The 16080-nt window shown below is 37.9% G+C and overlaps 1 protein-coding gene and 1 long non-coding RNA gene across 3 annotated transcripts in view; one reads left to right on the forward strand and one right to left on the reverse strand.

Moving 5' to 3' along the window:
- The window catches only part of LOC108535209 (uncharacterized), a 35856-nt gene that overhangs the window by 4363 nt on the left and 15413 nt on the right, over positions 1-16080 (forward strand). Inside the window, exon 2 of the long non-coding RNA XR_001887162.1 lies at positions 9519-9717. This is a non-coding gene — a long non-coding RNA (uncharacterized LOC108535209). The remainder of the gene's footprint in view (positions 1-9518; positions 9718-16080) is intronic.
- The window catches only part of RHAG (Rh associated glycoprotein), a 30207-nt gene continuing 17887 nt past the window's right edge, over positions 3761-16080 (reverse strand). The window contains exons 4-10 of one of the 2 annotated variants that reach the window (XM_017881103.1): positions 14595-14742; positions 13685-13851; positions 11017-11154; positions 9660-9781; positions 5715-5785; positions 5413-5486; positions 3761-4423 (exon numbers count right to left, since the gene is read on the reverse strand). In XM_017881103.1, coding sequence (XP_017736592.1) covers positions 4349-4423; positions 5413-5486; positions 5715-5785; positions 9660-9781; positions 11017-11154; positions 13685-13851; positions 14595-14742 — 795 coding nt within the window. In that variant the 3' untranslated portion in view covers positions 3761-4348. The remainder of the gene's footprint in view (positions 4424-5412; positions 5487-5714; positions 5786-9659; positions 9782-11016; positions 11155-13684; positions 13852-14594; positions 14743-16080) is intronic. The other variant, XM_017881104.1, reaches the window with a different exon arrangement.

The raw sequence follows: 16080 nt of genomic DNA on the forward strand, positions 1-16080 counted from the left end.
TAATATAATATATTTTAATATATAATATATGATATAATATTTTTCATATATGACATATAATCCATTATATCATATAATATATAATATATGATATATAATCTACATGATATCATATATATTATTATATATTTATATATAATATATAATATATATTTATATAGAATATATATAATTATATATATATATATATTTGCAGATGGTGTCTTGCTCTTTTGCCCAGGCTGGGGTGCTATGGCATGATCTTGGCTCACTGCAATCTCTGCCTCCCGGATTCAAGTGATTCTCCTGCCTCAGCCTCCGAAGTAGCTGGGATTACAGGTGCATGCCCCAATGCCTGGCTAATTTTTGTATTTTTAGTAGGGGGGTATATTACCATGGCCAGGCTGATCTCGAACTGCTGACCTCAGGTGATCTGCGCGCCTCGGTCTCCCAAAGTGCTGGGATTACAGGTGTGAGCCACTGCGCCCAGCCTGATGGAATTATACTTTCTATCAAATTAATTCTTGGAAGTGTCTGGTTAACAAAACCAGGGTGCACTATAACTGCTGTCATTTAAGTTAGATGAAGCTGGAATAGATACTATTCTGAGAGATTTTCAATGAACACCCATCAAAATAAGGCCAAGATAAAAGCCAAAATTATTAGTTAGAAAAGACTAGATTTTATACTCCTAAAATAGAAGGGAACTTAGGTCTGGAGTTGGACAGGGATAGAGGAAGGTGGCTCAGGAAATAAAGGGAAGAGTGGAGAGATCCGATAGTTCATGGGTTTGTTAACTCTTCCCATTTGCTAATCTCCCCCGCCGACCTACTCCACGTTAGCACTCACACTCTTACACAAATAACTTCTATCTTCAAAAAGAGAAGAAGAAATTGATTGAGCAGACTTCCAATCTTTCATTGCATGAGCAGGGTGGTCTCCAGAGAAAAGAGTATCAGTTTTATTTTCAGTAGAGTTTGTTCTTAATCCAGTCTCTGCTTAGCTGTATGCTTTGTTTATGTCATTTAAAAAATTTTTCTGATAAGTTTTCCTTGAGTGGCTGAATTTGATTTAGGTTCTTGTCTCCTCCTGTGTGTACCACCCTGCATGCTACCATAACAGAACCTGTTAGTATAGACACTTTAGTATGTCACTGATCCACCAGCTCTACTCTAGGAAAAGCTGCAAACAATTTTTTTTTGTGTGGTCAAGAGCTTTATTTTATATGACTTTGTATTTATAGAGTCAAACTTAGCCAGTGCTTAATGAATTGTTATTGAATAAATGAGTAACCAGATAAATTTTAAAAAGGGTCCCTTTGCTTCTTTGAGGCTGATTGCCTTGGTTTGTTCAAGTCATTCAATTATTTATCCATTCATCCACTAAACAAGCTTCCCTAAAACATGTGCTCTATTGAAGATGTGAGGGTTACAAAGAAATAAATGAATTGTGTTTGCTCTTAAAAGCGCATACTTTAAATGGAACATGGAACATTATCGAGTTGTAAAATACATGGAGTGACATCTTTAAACCTTATTTAAGTGGGAAGATGGGAGCTGCAATGTGTCCCTCTTACCTTGTCCACAATTAAACTATAGGACCTCTCCTGAGCTAAGCATTAACCAGGCCTGAAGGATGTGAAACCTTTAGATTCTGGGAATACACTAATGACAAAACCTACAGAGAACTTCCCTCCTCTGTGTTGGAGGAAAGTCTGGAGGCAGTTGTAGAGAGTCATGGGGTAATGTACTGCTGGTTTGCAGAGATTTGTGAATTCCCAGGGGATGGTGATGTAGCTTCTCAATTGAGTGTTCCTGAAATGACAGTGGTCTTTCTGGTCCCCCATAGGTGGCAGGAGGGCTTGGCAGATACATTGAGCTTCTTTTGGCCCTGATTCTAAGATAACAGGAAGCTTTGGCAGCTGAAAAACTAAAGAACAAAGAGATTTCCTTTAGGTGCCAATCCAGGAGAGTTCTGTTTTGGCATCTGGCAAAACTTTAATCCATTCAGCCAGAGATTACTGTCCCTTCCTTCATTTTTAAGATTTTTGCCACCCAACGCATCTCAGCAGCTGGAATTTAACCCTCAGTGAATAGATAAAAAGAAAACAGACAATCCACCTAATGGTTCCAGCACTCAAAGTGAAGAGAATCAAGAAAACACACAAAGGAAGTGGCTCCTAACAAAACACAGCTACTGGAGAAGTCCCCCTACACCCCTCTTCAGCAGAGTTCTGTTGTCTTGTGCAAGAAACAGGTTACAGACTATGGAAAAAAGGGTTGGGGAAGCTTGAAGATTGTAGCTTTCACCAAAGTGTCTGAAATTTCAGTTAGTAATCATGAGTCAATCTTTCAGATTTAGATAAGAAAAAAAAAAAAAAACTTCCTGAAATTGATCATGTTAAGTATAGCTTGAGATTTCTATTATCATAAATAGAGTGTTAGTTAACATCCTAAATGTTTTTTTTGTGTGTGTGAACAGATAAAGTATAATGTTATGTAAGTTTTGAAGACAGATTTTGAACTTGAACAAAAGTAGCACCCCTCTCGAATAAACACAATTATAAAAGTAAGGAAAGTCAAGTATGGCATATATACATGCATGTGCGTGCACACACACACACACACACACACACAGATTTGCTGGACCTACAAAAACGGACCATGATTTGCAAACAATGAAACAAACAAAAATAAATTGATGAAATGGATGAATAGAACCAATGAAATAAAGATCGGGAAGCTCTTGGATAAGAGACCAAGCAGACTTTCCATATGAATAACAAGAGTGCCAGAAAAAGAAAAAATTTACAGTTGAAGAGGACAAAGTTACTAAATAGTAGAACAAAATGTATCTGAACAGAAGACTCAAGTATTACAGTTGAAATGCTTCACCAAATTCCAGGCAAGATAGATAAAAAAGATATTATTCTACTGTGAAAAGAAGACCACTAACTCAGAATCTGAAAAATAAGGTTTTTTTTACTTACAAGAACTGCCCTGTAGAAAGGCAGGAGAGAATGTTTACAAGCCAGGGAGTGAAGATGATCATGAGCCAGTTCCTTAGCGCATAAAAATGACAGACTGACTTACATGTTCCTGAGTATACCCAAGGCCCTCCAAGATTTGCTTTATGACCAGCAGAGCAGGGAGGAGGTCTCATTACTCTGGTAATGAAAATGATTTTTTGTAAAGATCAGAAGGGAGAGAACAGTGGACTTTATAAGTGAGCACACTCCAAAACACCTATTTGAAAGAAGTTCTGATGTGTGTTTAAAAGAAGTCAACAATGTCAAGTAAGATATATGAATAAAATATACATTATGTATTTTTTCAAGGAATAAAATATTAAATAATCCACTCTTAGTTATAATTTTTAAGTTCATTCAGAAGCTAGCGTTCTGTTAATTATGGGAGGACTGATTGTCTTGTTGATACCTAGATATATCTTGGGAAAATTTCAGGACTCCAAGGCTAGAAGCTATGAGAGCCCCAAGAGTCTGAGTTTTTCCAGATAGATATATTATGTGTTTTTGATTGATTTTCTTAAAATGATGTTTTGACTATGTCAGTTATCTTTTCTAAAATTTAACTTTTTACAACATTTTATAATGAGTCATTAACTTGATATTTTTAAAATAGCAAATACATGATAAATAATATATTTAAATTGAGTGTGGACTAAATATGAAGTGTGTGTGTGTGTGTGTGTGGAGTGCGCACATGTGCTTGTTACTGACATGAATTCCAACTACCAAAGAAAGGAGAGTCAAAGACTAATGTTTTATTTTATAACAATATTTAATTATTGGACATTTTATACAAAATAGACTTTGATCAGATAGCATTTGAGCTCATTGCAAATAGTAAACATGCAAAAGGAATTGGGAATAATATTCAGGCAAGGATACAACATTACTAACTAGAACATTTTTAAAATAGAAAGCACTACCTAAAGTCATCATATTACTACTTTACACATATGCATTTCTTTAATTTGTTTTTTTACATAGATTTCTCACATCTATTCTTGCTTCATGGGTTTCAGTTTTATAATTTTGGGAATTGAAGACATAGTGTCTACATTAAGAAACTGATATGTTTACTCTGTATTTACTCACTGCCAAAAGCATTTTGGGACTCCTGGAGAAGATCTATTTGATTATCTGTTTTATGAGTCACATCCCCTCAATTAATCATTGAAGAGCAAGAAACAGCATCAGACATAAGGACATTTTTACACTAGCCATTTGAGACATAGGATCTATTCACTCTGGTCCATACTCTCTTTGGTTTGGTTACTGCCTTTTTTTTTTTTTTGGACTTGATTCTTGATCATGGGAAAGGAAGCTGGAGAGCAGGAATGGTGTTTAGACTTCAGGTTCCAGCTGGCTGTGGTCACCATGTCCATGGAAGTGATTGTCGAGTTCTGTCAACCTAGGCACCTTTAAAAAAACAAGTTTGGGGGCACTTAATAGTTTATTTCACTGTGCTTGTCAGAAGTTAGTATTGAAATAAAAATATTTTTGGTAATTATTATTCAAGCTTGGAAAGAACTGGGAATAAAATTTTTTGAATTGAAGAAAATAAAAGAATAAAATATTTATCTCACCCACCCTGACTACATTCCTGCTTTTGCAAACTAATTCTTCCTGAAATTTTGCTGAGAACACCCAAACATCTATCCTTCTCAAGCTTTGCAGGAAATAATTTGGGGAAAAGTATCAATAGAGTAAAGAGAAACTGGAGGATAGAAAGAGGCTGATGTTTTGTTATTCATTTTGATGTGTACTCACTTTTGATGTGTACTCACTCAAATTCTTCAACCTTATGTATTTCACTTGCTTTTGACTACTTTTACCTATGGCATAGTTTATAATTATGTTAAATTTCTTTTTTTTTTTTAACCAAATAAACCTGTGGACCATATATGGTATAAAATCTCACACTATTTCTGATAATTAATATTATTTTTATGAATAGCTTTTTTATGGCTCTCAGAGGAGTGAAACAACATTTGCTAACTAAATTCTTTCTTTTCTTTATCTAACTTCTGCTTTAGAAAATACCATAACTTTTGATTTTATCTGGCTGGGCACATCATCTCAATTTCTCTCTATAAATAGGTAGTTCATTCAGTTCCTTTTTATTTATGTATTTTTCTTTTACACTTGACATCCCATGGAAAGAAAATTTTAAAATTTATTATTTGTTATTTTTGTAGAGAGTTGCCCAGGCTGGTCCTGAACTCCTGGCATCAAACTATCCTCCAGCTTCAGCCACCCAAAGTGCTGGGATTACATGTGTGAGCTACCATGCCAGGCTAATTCAATTTCATCACACACATGCCACACAGATATCTAGGCTTGAAGTGAGTAAAGCTTTCACTAATGAAGCCATCATTCACATTCTTGTTTAGAATACTGTACAGTACCTCCCAATAAACAGAATCATCATAGCAGTCCTGGTCAGATGGCTGTCCCCAAAAAGGCAACTTTAGAATTAAACCTGTGATGGTAGAGGGAAAATGAGTCATGTTGTGATGCTGAAGAGGAAAATCTACTTGCATAGTAGTTAATATCCTATTATAAAATCATCCCCTTTAGCTGGCATAATTACTTTACTGCCAGAAGATTAGAACATTTTTGAATTTAGCAATTGACTTGCTCATTCATTATCTATTGTAAATAATCTGAGAGCATAAGATACAGGGAAGTGTTCACTTTTTATGCTGACCTGTAATCAGACCTCCAACAACTGCTGTTCCGATAGAGGAACACAGTGCAGCTGCCTGCATGGCCACAGACCTAAGGAAGCAAACAAAAAAGAATCAGTGTCTTTCCTGGACCTCAATCAAAGAAAGTCTCGCCCACTGAAGGTGTGGATGACTGCCATCTTCAGGCCAGAGTGTAACATTATACACCAGCAAATTAAGCATTTGTTACCATTTTTCTTTCATATTCTTATTTTCTTTGAAACTCTTGAGCAGTGTTAGAAAATTCTGAGATACACCTAAGAGAAGAGAATCATCTTTTAATGTAAACTTTGGAAATAAGACTTTCCTTAGAAAGGGTTTAGCACTCTCAAAAAATTGATCCCTGATCTGATGTATTTAATAAATATTGAGTATCCACTCTCTGTCAGTTTCTTTCCTGGGCACTGAGGATAGAGTAATAAATAAAACAACATGAGCTACTATCTATCCTCACTCCATTTTAATGAAATAGTTATGACAAAATTAGAAAAATCTATCAATAAGTTCAGAAAAGCTAATTTCCACATATATCGTAGAGACAGCTCATTGAAGATATTTAAGTATATCTCTATATGTCATATTAGAAGTCATTGCCTTAAACTGAAATTAGTAAAAGATTGTAATTTTGGTAATGAAAAAATGTGATAAAAGGCCATTGAAGTGCATAAAGGTGTTGTATGAATCATGAATGACCTAGGAATGTGGGACTCTTCTTAGCAAAGTGGCTCACTCATAGCAGGCAGTTAATAAAGAGTTGTTTAAAGATTGAATGAGTGACTCCAATGAATAAAACAATAGGAAAATGAGAGTTTTGTTAGTCTTCCAGTCTCATCATCCAAGGGAGAGGATGCACTAAACTCAGATTCCTTTTTTTCTCCTTATTTGAAAAGTTTAAATATTTTAATATATATAAAAAACTGCACAAGTAACATATAATTGTGAAAACATTAGAAACTGCAGATAACAAAAAGAAGCAGAAAAGTTTAATATTCCTTAGATTGTATCAGAATAAAATGTAAAATAAAACATGTATTTTATAAAATGCAATCATGCTATATTACTTATTTTCCCATTAAATATGTTTTAGGGGTCTGTTTATGTGAGTCACTGTAGATCTGGACCACAGTTTGAATTGCTACAGGGTATTACACCGTGCAAAGTACTGGTTGCTTCCAGTGTTTCATATTTTTAAAAATGCTGTGAGAACATCTCTTCTGAACAAGCTTATGAACTTGTCTGATTATTTTCTTAATATAAAACCCATCTAGAAATGAGAATATTAGTAAAAGGCTACATATACCTCTTTTTTTGAGACGGAGTCTCTCTGTGTTGCCAGACTGGAGTGAAGTGAGGTGATCTCAGCTCACTGCAATCTCCTCCCTCCACATTCAAGCAATTCTCCTGACTCAGCCTCCCAAGCAGCTGCGATTATAGGCGCCCACTACCGTGCCCGGGTCCTTTTGTATTTTTAGTAGAGATGGGGTTGCTCCATATTGGCCAGACTGGTCTCAAACTCCTGACCTCAGATGATCCACCTGCCTCGGCCTCCCAGAATGCTAGGATTACAGGTTTGAGCCACTTCGCCTGGCCTATATACTTCTTAAGAACTTTTCCAAATAGAAAATTGTACAATTCCAATTCCAATTTTTTACTTTAGCTACTATTCAGTATTATTATTATTCATTCATGCCTTATCACTTTGATAAGTGAAAAACTGGTTGCTTGTTTTAATTTGCATTTCTTTGATTACGAATGAAGTTGAGTATTTTATATATACTTATTTATTTGATTTTCTTCTTTTGTAAATTTCCTGTTATTCTTACAGGAATTTGCCAAGATCTTTTACAAGGTCTTAAAAGATATTTTTGATAACAAGTGTTCTGTGATCAAATAAACTTGGAAAACAATGACTTATACAAAATTGACAGCATTACTAAAGTTATGCTGCCATAATTTGCAAAAATGTCCCTTAAGAATATTAACTTTCCCTTGTTCTATGCTTATCAAAAACCTGATTTGCATTTTAATATTCTGAATAGACACATGCGAGTAGTCCTGGCTCTCAGGCGGTATTTTATTTGGTGTGAGATATGTAAATTTTACCCAAGTGAATGGACCTTCAAGGCTTGCCCCCCTTCCCCTCTGATATTCCTCTACCTCCTGACCCCACCAATGAATAAATTGAGAAGATGTTTCTAAATCTGCATTTCCAAGGACTAGACCCACAACTCTGAGACTTACCCAATGTCTGCACCCAGCGAGGCCTGCCCTTTGAGAGCCAAATAGACTAGTTTTATTGCATCTGTGAAACTGGTCTAGGCATGATGCTCAAGAATTCTTAACCATAGGCACCTCTTTGTGTGTTTGCACAGTGTATGCACACTGCAACACTGAGGAGTTGAGCTCATTCACACATGCTTTTATCATGTTTAATTGGCAATAAAATATTTTCGCGTTTGATTTCTGCAGTCTCAGGAACTGAAAAAGATGTGCATATTCTGGAGTTGTCTTCTAAATTTGCAAAAAGGGTTAAAAAACATATAGAAGAAATGTGTCAACTGTACATATGAAGAAGGAAGCAAACTACATAGTAGGAGATACGATTAAATGAGTTTTTCAAGTATGTACTATTATTGATCTCAACGGGGTTAAATTTTAATCTGCTAAAATTGAAGATAAGATTTTCTTTTAAATTAGTGGTCATTCAGACATTTTAGACACACATTTCCTTTTCTTCATGCTTTCAATTGGATTTAAAATTGAGCGTTCTACTATGCAGCCATAAAAAAAAATGAGTTCATGTCCTTTGCAGGGACACAGATAAGGCTGGAAACCATCATTCTCAGCAAACTAACACAGGAACAGAAAACCAAACACCACATGTTCTCACTTATAAGTGGGAGTTGAACAATGAGAACACATGGACATAGGGAGGGGAACATCATACAACCGGACCTGTTGGGAGGTGGGGTACAAGGGGAGGGAGAGCATTAGGACAAATACCTAATGCACACAGGGCTTAAAACCTAGATGACTGGTTGATGGGTGCAGCAAACCACTATGGCGCATGTATACCTATGTAATAAACCTGCAAGTTCTGCACATGTATCCCAGACCTTAAAGTATGCACAATTTTAAAAAATTGAGCATTCTGATTCTTCTTTATTTACTCTGAGGGATCTGGACTCTATGATCTTCCTAGCTTTTTCACATGGATGACGTTCATACCAAGTCGTTCCAATATTGTGGCATCGCTTCCATTCTCCGGGGTTTGCTTGATAGTTGTTTTTCCTCTGGTCATTTAAGTAAACATTTATACTCAACTCAGGGAAGAATCTACGTCCGATAGAGCTAGAAGGGATTTTGGAGAATAAATATTCCAATCTTCTTATTTTACAGAGGAGAAGACTGAAAACCAGAAATGCTGAGTGATACCTCAGAGGTCACGTAACTAGTTAGTAGCAGAGTTGGGGCCATGTACCAGTGTTGTTGATTCTGTAGAACTAACTGCTTTCTGTATTATTCCAACTCATTCTTCTTTGTATGGATTGGATGGAACTGACTGTTCAGTTCATCATATGTGCCTCCTCCTCCATTTTGGAGGGATCAAGAAAAAGACTAAGCCTTCTATAATCTAACTGTGATTATCAAATTTCCCTATCTGCTAGGAGACAGTTGTTTCTGGTAAAGACATTTAAAATAAAATTGTTAATTTTTTTAAATTAACAATTTCAGTTAAGATGCCTCTTCCAATATAATTTTATTCTAATGATCTTATCTCTCAGGTGCGTCTCTTTGGCTCCAGTAAAGACAATACAGACCATGGTCAGAACTGCTAAAATGAAAACTCTCCCATCACTAATTTCTCAAAGTGAGAGAAAACATCATGGGACCACAGGGGATGGAAAACCCATTCTTTTACTCACGTGTTGGAGGCGCCCAATGCTACTGCTGCAATGCCTGCAAGGCCTCCTATTACACCAGGTAAGCCGTGGAGGTTATGGACCCCACATGTATCATGGATCCTCAGTTTAGTAGTAAAAAGTGGCTAAAATTGTAAAAGGAGGAAAGTCTATTATTTTGTTAAACGTATAGAACTGAAGCAGAGCTATAGCTGAGCTCTATTCTTCCATGCAGAATTATTTTATAAGTATTTTTTATGTATATTTAAGATATACAACATGACGTTATGAGGTACATATAGAGAGTAAGAAAAGTCACTATAGTGAAGAATATTAACGTCTCCATCATCTTATATAGTTTTTTTTTGTTTTGTGGTAAAAGCAGCTAAAAATCTCATTTAGATTAAATCTTGTATACAGATATACAGTACAATTTTACTACTATAATCCTGATGCTGTGCATTGAGAAGTGTTCATTCTGTATTTCTGCTACTTTGCATTCTCTGACCTACGTCTCCCCATTTTCTTCTCCACCCAGAAGAAATTTTGTGTATAGCACAGATCTCCATCCACATCTGAAGTCCACTTAAGTTAAAGGATTTGCGTAGATACTTGTGGCAAAACTGCCCATTTCAGTCTTTAGTGGATGGGTTTGAAGGGAGTCATTTCACATCCTACTGCTTCTCACCTACTGATGACATCCTAAATCTCTCTCTCTTTCTTTTTTCTTTTGAGATGGAGTCTCACTCTGTCACCCAGGATGGAGGCTAATGGCGCCATCTCGGCTCACTGCAACCTCTACCTCCCGAGTTCAAGCAATTCTCCTGCCTCAGTCTCCCCAGTAGCTGGGATTACAGGTGCCTGCACCGTGCCTGGCTAATTTTTGTAGTGTTTTGTTTTGTTTTGTTTTGTTTTTTAGTAGAGACGAGGGTTTCACCATGTTGGCCAGGCTGATCTTGAACTCCTGACCTCAGGTGATCCACCTGCCTCAGCCTCCCAAAGTGCTGGGATTACAGGTGTGAGCCACCATGCTTGGCTGACATCCTAAATCTCTTAAAAGAGCAGAGTCTTTAATTACTTAAGACAAATAACAACAACTTCAATGGAACAGCCCCAAAGGAAAGTAATGTCCATGTACTTAACATTTAATTCAAACTAAATTATAAATAATTGATATCAGATTCTTTCCTGTTACACAGAAGTTAGGGCAGAGTAGAACCACTGAACCACTGAAATGGGAGTAGTATTTCCTAAAAGAAGGCAAATGGCCTCCAAATAAAAATGTTTATAAAATAAAACTTTATAGCTTTTTTCTGCTGGTGGGATATGTGAGAAAATGGTGCATACTCAGAGTTTGACTCAGAACATCTGCCATACTTACAGTCAGGAACTTGTATCCAATCACAGAGACCAATCCTGCAATGCTCCCAATGGTCATAGAACCGAATGGGTGAATTGCCATATCCGCACAAGTGCCCACGGCAACTCCTCCAGCAAGGGTGGCATTCTGAATGTGAACCTGTGTGAGCAGCAGAAACATAAACGAGGCAAGCTGGATGATGGAGAATTCAGAAGGATCAGAGGATTCTAGAGTTCAAGCGACCCATATCACATTCTTCAGCTGAAAGGGCTATTGGTTCTTTTTTAAAAAGAGGGTTGTTTGGATTTATAGAAGGCCTTTTTTTCGAGAAGTTGACATTTGGTATCTTTCTTGCCTTTTTTCGAGAAGTTGACATTTGGTATCTTTCTTGCCAGTCCCTTGTAGTGAATGAGTAATCAGTTTAACTCATTAAGGCCAGTGGTGGAAGGCATTTGAGAAAATCAAAAGATGTTGTTGTGGGAGGGTAGGAGTGTTTAGAGTAAATATTCTCGCAATGTTGTATCTATTTGTGCAGTTTTTGGAACACATTTGTGGTTATCATGAACCAAAAGATGACTATGGCCACCGCGTGTTTTGTAGTCTATGATATTCCAATATTCAAAGAGGAAATGTAGAGACATTGAAATGTACACATTACATATAAAAGACAATAGTTTTTGCAAATGTCACTGGATTGAGGACATTTGAGGATGAAGGAAAGAGGAATTGAATTTTTTTTTTTTTTTGAGATGGCGTCTTGCTCTGTCTCCTAGGCTGGAGAGAAGTGGCGTGATTTTGGCTTACTGCGACCTCCACCTCCTGGGTTCAAGTGATTCTGCTGCCTCAGCCTCCCTAGTAGCTGGGATTACAGGTGCACGCCACCATGTCCAGCTAATTTTTGTATTTTCAGTAGAGATGGGCTTTCACCATGTTGGCCAGGCTATTCTGGAATTCCTGACCTGAGGTGATCCACCTGCCTTGGCCTCCCAAAGCACTGGGATTACAGGCATGAGCCACCATGCCCGGCCAGGAATCAATTTTTGTTTAGCAGAATTTCTCAGAAAAATTACAGTCTGGCTGTTCTGTCTGAGAAGCAGAGGTCATCGTACTTTCAAAAGAGAAACACTGAACTGTGCAATTTTTTATTTTCTTGTTTTTAATGACCTCTCATGAGACAATTTGTGGAGAATTAAGATACATGTCCTCAGCTATGCTTAAAAAATAAATTACAGGCCGGGCGCGGTGGCTCAAGCCTGTAATCCCAGCACTTTCACTTTGGGGAGGCCGAGACGGCGATCACGAGGTCAGGAATCAAGACCATCCTGCTAACCCAGTGAAACCTCTCTACTAAAAAATACCAAAAAAAAAAAAAAAAAAAAAAAAAACTAGCCGGGCAAAGTGGCGGGCTGCCATGTAGTCAGCTACTCGGGAGCTGAGGCAGGAATGGCGTAAACCGGAGGCGAGCGTGCAGTGACCAAGTCCGGTCACGGACTCCCTGGCGACAGAGCGAGGACCCGTCCAAAAAAAAAAAAAAAAAAAAAAAAAAATTAATTAAAAAAAATAAATAAATAAATAATTACAATAGCCTTTTCTCCCCACTCCAACCCCACTGCCCACCCAGCTAGAAAGGTCAGACTGGCTGATCTGACCGGTTACTCCTTTACTGGTGTTTCTCTAGCTCATAGGCAAGAAACTCAAGAGACTAATCTGGGGAAATTTTAAAAATATTTTATTTTGAACTAATCACAGACACATAAAAGTTGTAAAAATACTACAGAATGTTTCCATATACCCCTTGTCCATTTTCTCAAATAAGATGTTAATCTTACATAACCATGGAAAGGAAATTAGCATTGATAACATACCAGTAAAGACCTTATTTGAATTTCACTATTATTCCCACTGAAATTTTTTCCAGTATCTTATTGAAGATCTCACATTGCATTTGGTTGTTATTTCTTTGAGAGGAATGTTTGCAGTTGGGAAATAGAATCAGTGTGCATCATCCCACTCTCTTTTTCTGCTGTTTGATAAATCTTGTTTCTAAGAAATCTTTTCTCAGAACTTGGGAGCAGTTAACTCTATTATTAAAGAAATATACCTCAAATCAAAGATTTTTACAAGACTACCTTCATTCTCTACTAGACCGTAAATTCCTTGAGAACATTTTTTAATTTTCCAGGGTAATTTTTATTATTATTATTTTGTGTGTGTGTGTGTGAGACGGAGTTTTACTCTTGTTGCGTAGTCTGGAGTGCAACGGCACACTGCAACCTCCGCCTCCCAGGTTCAAGTGATTCTCCTGCCTCAGCCTCCTAAGTAGCTGGGATTACAGGTGCCCGCCACCACGTCTGGTTAACTTTTTGTGTTTTTTTTTGTATTTTTATTAGAGACAGGGTTTCACCATGTTGGCCAGTCTGGTCTCGAACTCCTGACCTCAGGTAATCCTCCTGCTTAGGCCTCCCAAAGTGCTGGGATTACAGGCATGAGCCACTGCACCCAGCCTAGGGTACAGATTTGATGAATAAGTGAATTAATGAATAAATGTTGCTATTTTTAAACATTCTACAAGGTCCACTTCTGATTTGTCTTCGGAGTTCAGCAGTGATGTGGAAATTACCTACTACTTATCTGAGCAACTGTCAGTGTCGTGAAGTGAAATTTCCATGAGGGCTAAGGCGGCACTTACCATGTTGAGCTTGCCTCGGTGCTCCACTAGGCTGGAGAAGGCAAAGGCTGTGACCACACAGGCAGCGAGAGAGAAGTATGTGTTTACAATGGCCCTGGACTGTTTGTCTCCAGGTTCAGCAATGGCCGAGTTAAAGCTGGGCCAAAACATCCATAGAAAGAGAGTCCCTGTAGTGAACCCAAAGAGGGGATATTAGTTCTGAATATGGAAGACAGTCCAAAAGATGCAGCTTGCTTTATTTATTTATTTATTTATTTTTGAGACAGTGTCCCTCTGTCGCCTAGGCTGGAGTGCAGTGGCTCGATCTCTGCTCACTGCAACTTCCACCTCCTGGGCTCAAGCAATTCTCCTGCCTCAGCCTCCTGAGTATCTGGGATTACAGGTGCGGGCTACCATGCCCACCTCATTTTTTTTTTGTATTTTTAGTAGAGACAGGGTTTCAGCATGTTGGTCAGGCTGGTCTCGAACTCCTAACCTCGTGATCCACCCGCCTTGGCCTCCCAAAGTGCTGGGATTACAGGTGTGAGCCACTGAGCCCAGCCTGGAGGATGTAGTTTCCTTTGGCCACTGACAATGTATCTCTTTAGGCTTGATTATCTACTGTTAAGAGAAAAGAGGAGAATTGAGCCAGCATAAAGTAGTATGCAAAAGATCCTCCTTTTTTCAAAGTTTAATTAAATTTACTATTATTATCTTTTAGAGATAGAGTCTCACTGTGTTACCCAGGCTGGACTCAAACTCCTGGGCTCAAGCAATCCCACCTCAGTCTCCTGAGTAGCTGAGGCTACCGTCGTTCACTACCATGCTTGGCTTGGATGTTTTTTTTGAGCATCTCACACCTGTGTTGAAGTTAACCTTCCCTGGCCCCTTTTCAAATAGATAAGATTCAAGCAAGTTTATCCATACTCACCAATCATTGCAAACAAGTCTGAGTAGTAAGTAGACTCTTCATTTTTATGCCCCCTTCTCAGTCCAGATCGATACAAGATGCCTGCTACAGCCAAGCCAAAGTAGGCCCCAAAGGCATGGATCGTCATTGATGCTCCAATGTCAGAGGCCTGAAGGGACAAAATAACATTCATATAAATAGAGGTGAACCTGAGACTCATTTATGGGAGGAAAGTCAATGAAAGAATTGCGTTGTTGGTTAAACAACTTAAAAAAATTAAAGAGGGACAGAAAGATTGTGTCAGAGAAAGAGGGGTAAAACAGGGAGTAAAATAGAAATAGCACAGAATTTGGGGCCACACACAACTGACTTTCAATCCTAGGTCAGTTACTTCCTTGCGATGTGACTTTAGACAAATTATTAAACATCTCTGATCTAAGGGTTCTGTAAAATGGGGAAATATTACCCACACTCAACAGAGTTTGTGATGAGACTTAGATAAGACCATATTTCTAAAGCACTAGTTCCCTAGTGGGCACACAAGACATGCAAGGTTACTTCTCTAGGTGATGGAGATTTTGAGTGAAATATGTATTGCACAGCCTGGCATGGTGGTGCCTGCCTTGTAGTCCCAGCTACTGGGGAGGCTGAGGCAGGAGAATGACTTGAGCCTAGGAGTTTGAGGTTACAGTGAGCTATGATTGTCACATTGCACTCCAACCTAGGTGACAAAGCAAGAACTAATCTCAACAAAATAAATAAAAAGATACTGCTTGTGATAAAAAATGAAGATGATATGTTCACTTGAAATTGCAGTTAAAGCTCACTTAATTATAATTCAAGACTTGAAACTTCAAAAAACCAGAGTTTTTACCCATATTTGTTTTTTTATTTGGCTCTATGATGACCTGAAAACCAGTTGAGGTCCCAGATTCATTTGAAGAGATTTAGATTCCTCTTTAGGATATGGTGTGGATTTGACCCAGTTTTCTACATTTCCATCCCCTAGAGGGAATACTCAGAGGGTAAAATTCTAGACATTCATCTGTACTTATAGACAGTAAGATGACACACATCTATTTATGAAAGATTTTCAAATTTAAGTAAAAATGGTCTCCTAGTTGTTGTTCCTTTGTTTGCTAGACATAGACAGACCCAGTCCCCTTGAAGATCCACACATGGTTGGAATGAATCAAATATCTTCCCAGCATATATGAGCTATCTAGCAATCTTTACCCTCCCAGCAACACTTAGTCCCCTCCCAGCTGGAAAACCTTGCTTTGCTTCACCAGGTGGCTTCAGGAAGATGGGAGGTGGTGATTAATCATGCTTGGACTTTCCAAATACCATGTGAGCCTGTGCCTCTCTTGAAATGCTCACATATTTGTAGGCAAAATAACCTTCTATTTTTCCCTTTGGAATCATCATTCAGCTAGCACACAGAGTTGACAGAGTCTTTATTAATTGGACCTACTTACCTTGGTGGTTTCATCCGGTATCGGTCAAG

The sequence above is a fragment of the Rhinopithecus bieti genome, unplaced genomic scaffold, assembly GCF_001698545.2.
Source record: "Rhinopithecus bieti isolate Rb0 unplaced genomic scaffold, ASM169854v2 scaffold_12605, whole genome shotgun sequence".
NCBI lineage: Eukaryota > Metazoa > Chordata > Mammalia > Primates > Cercopithecidae > Rhinopithecus > Rhinopithecus bieti.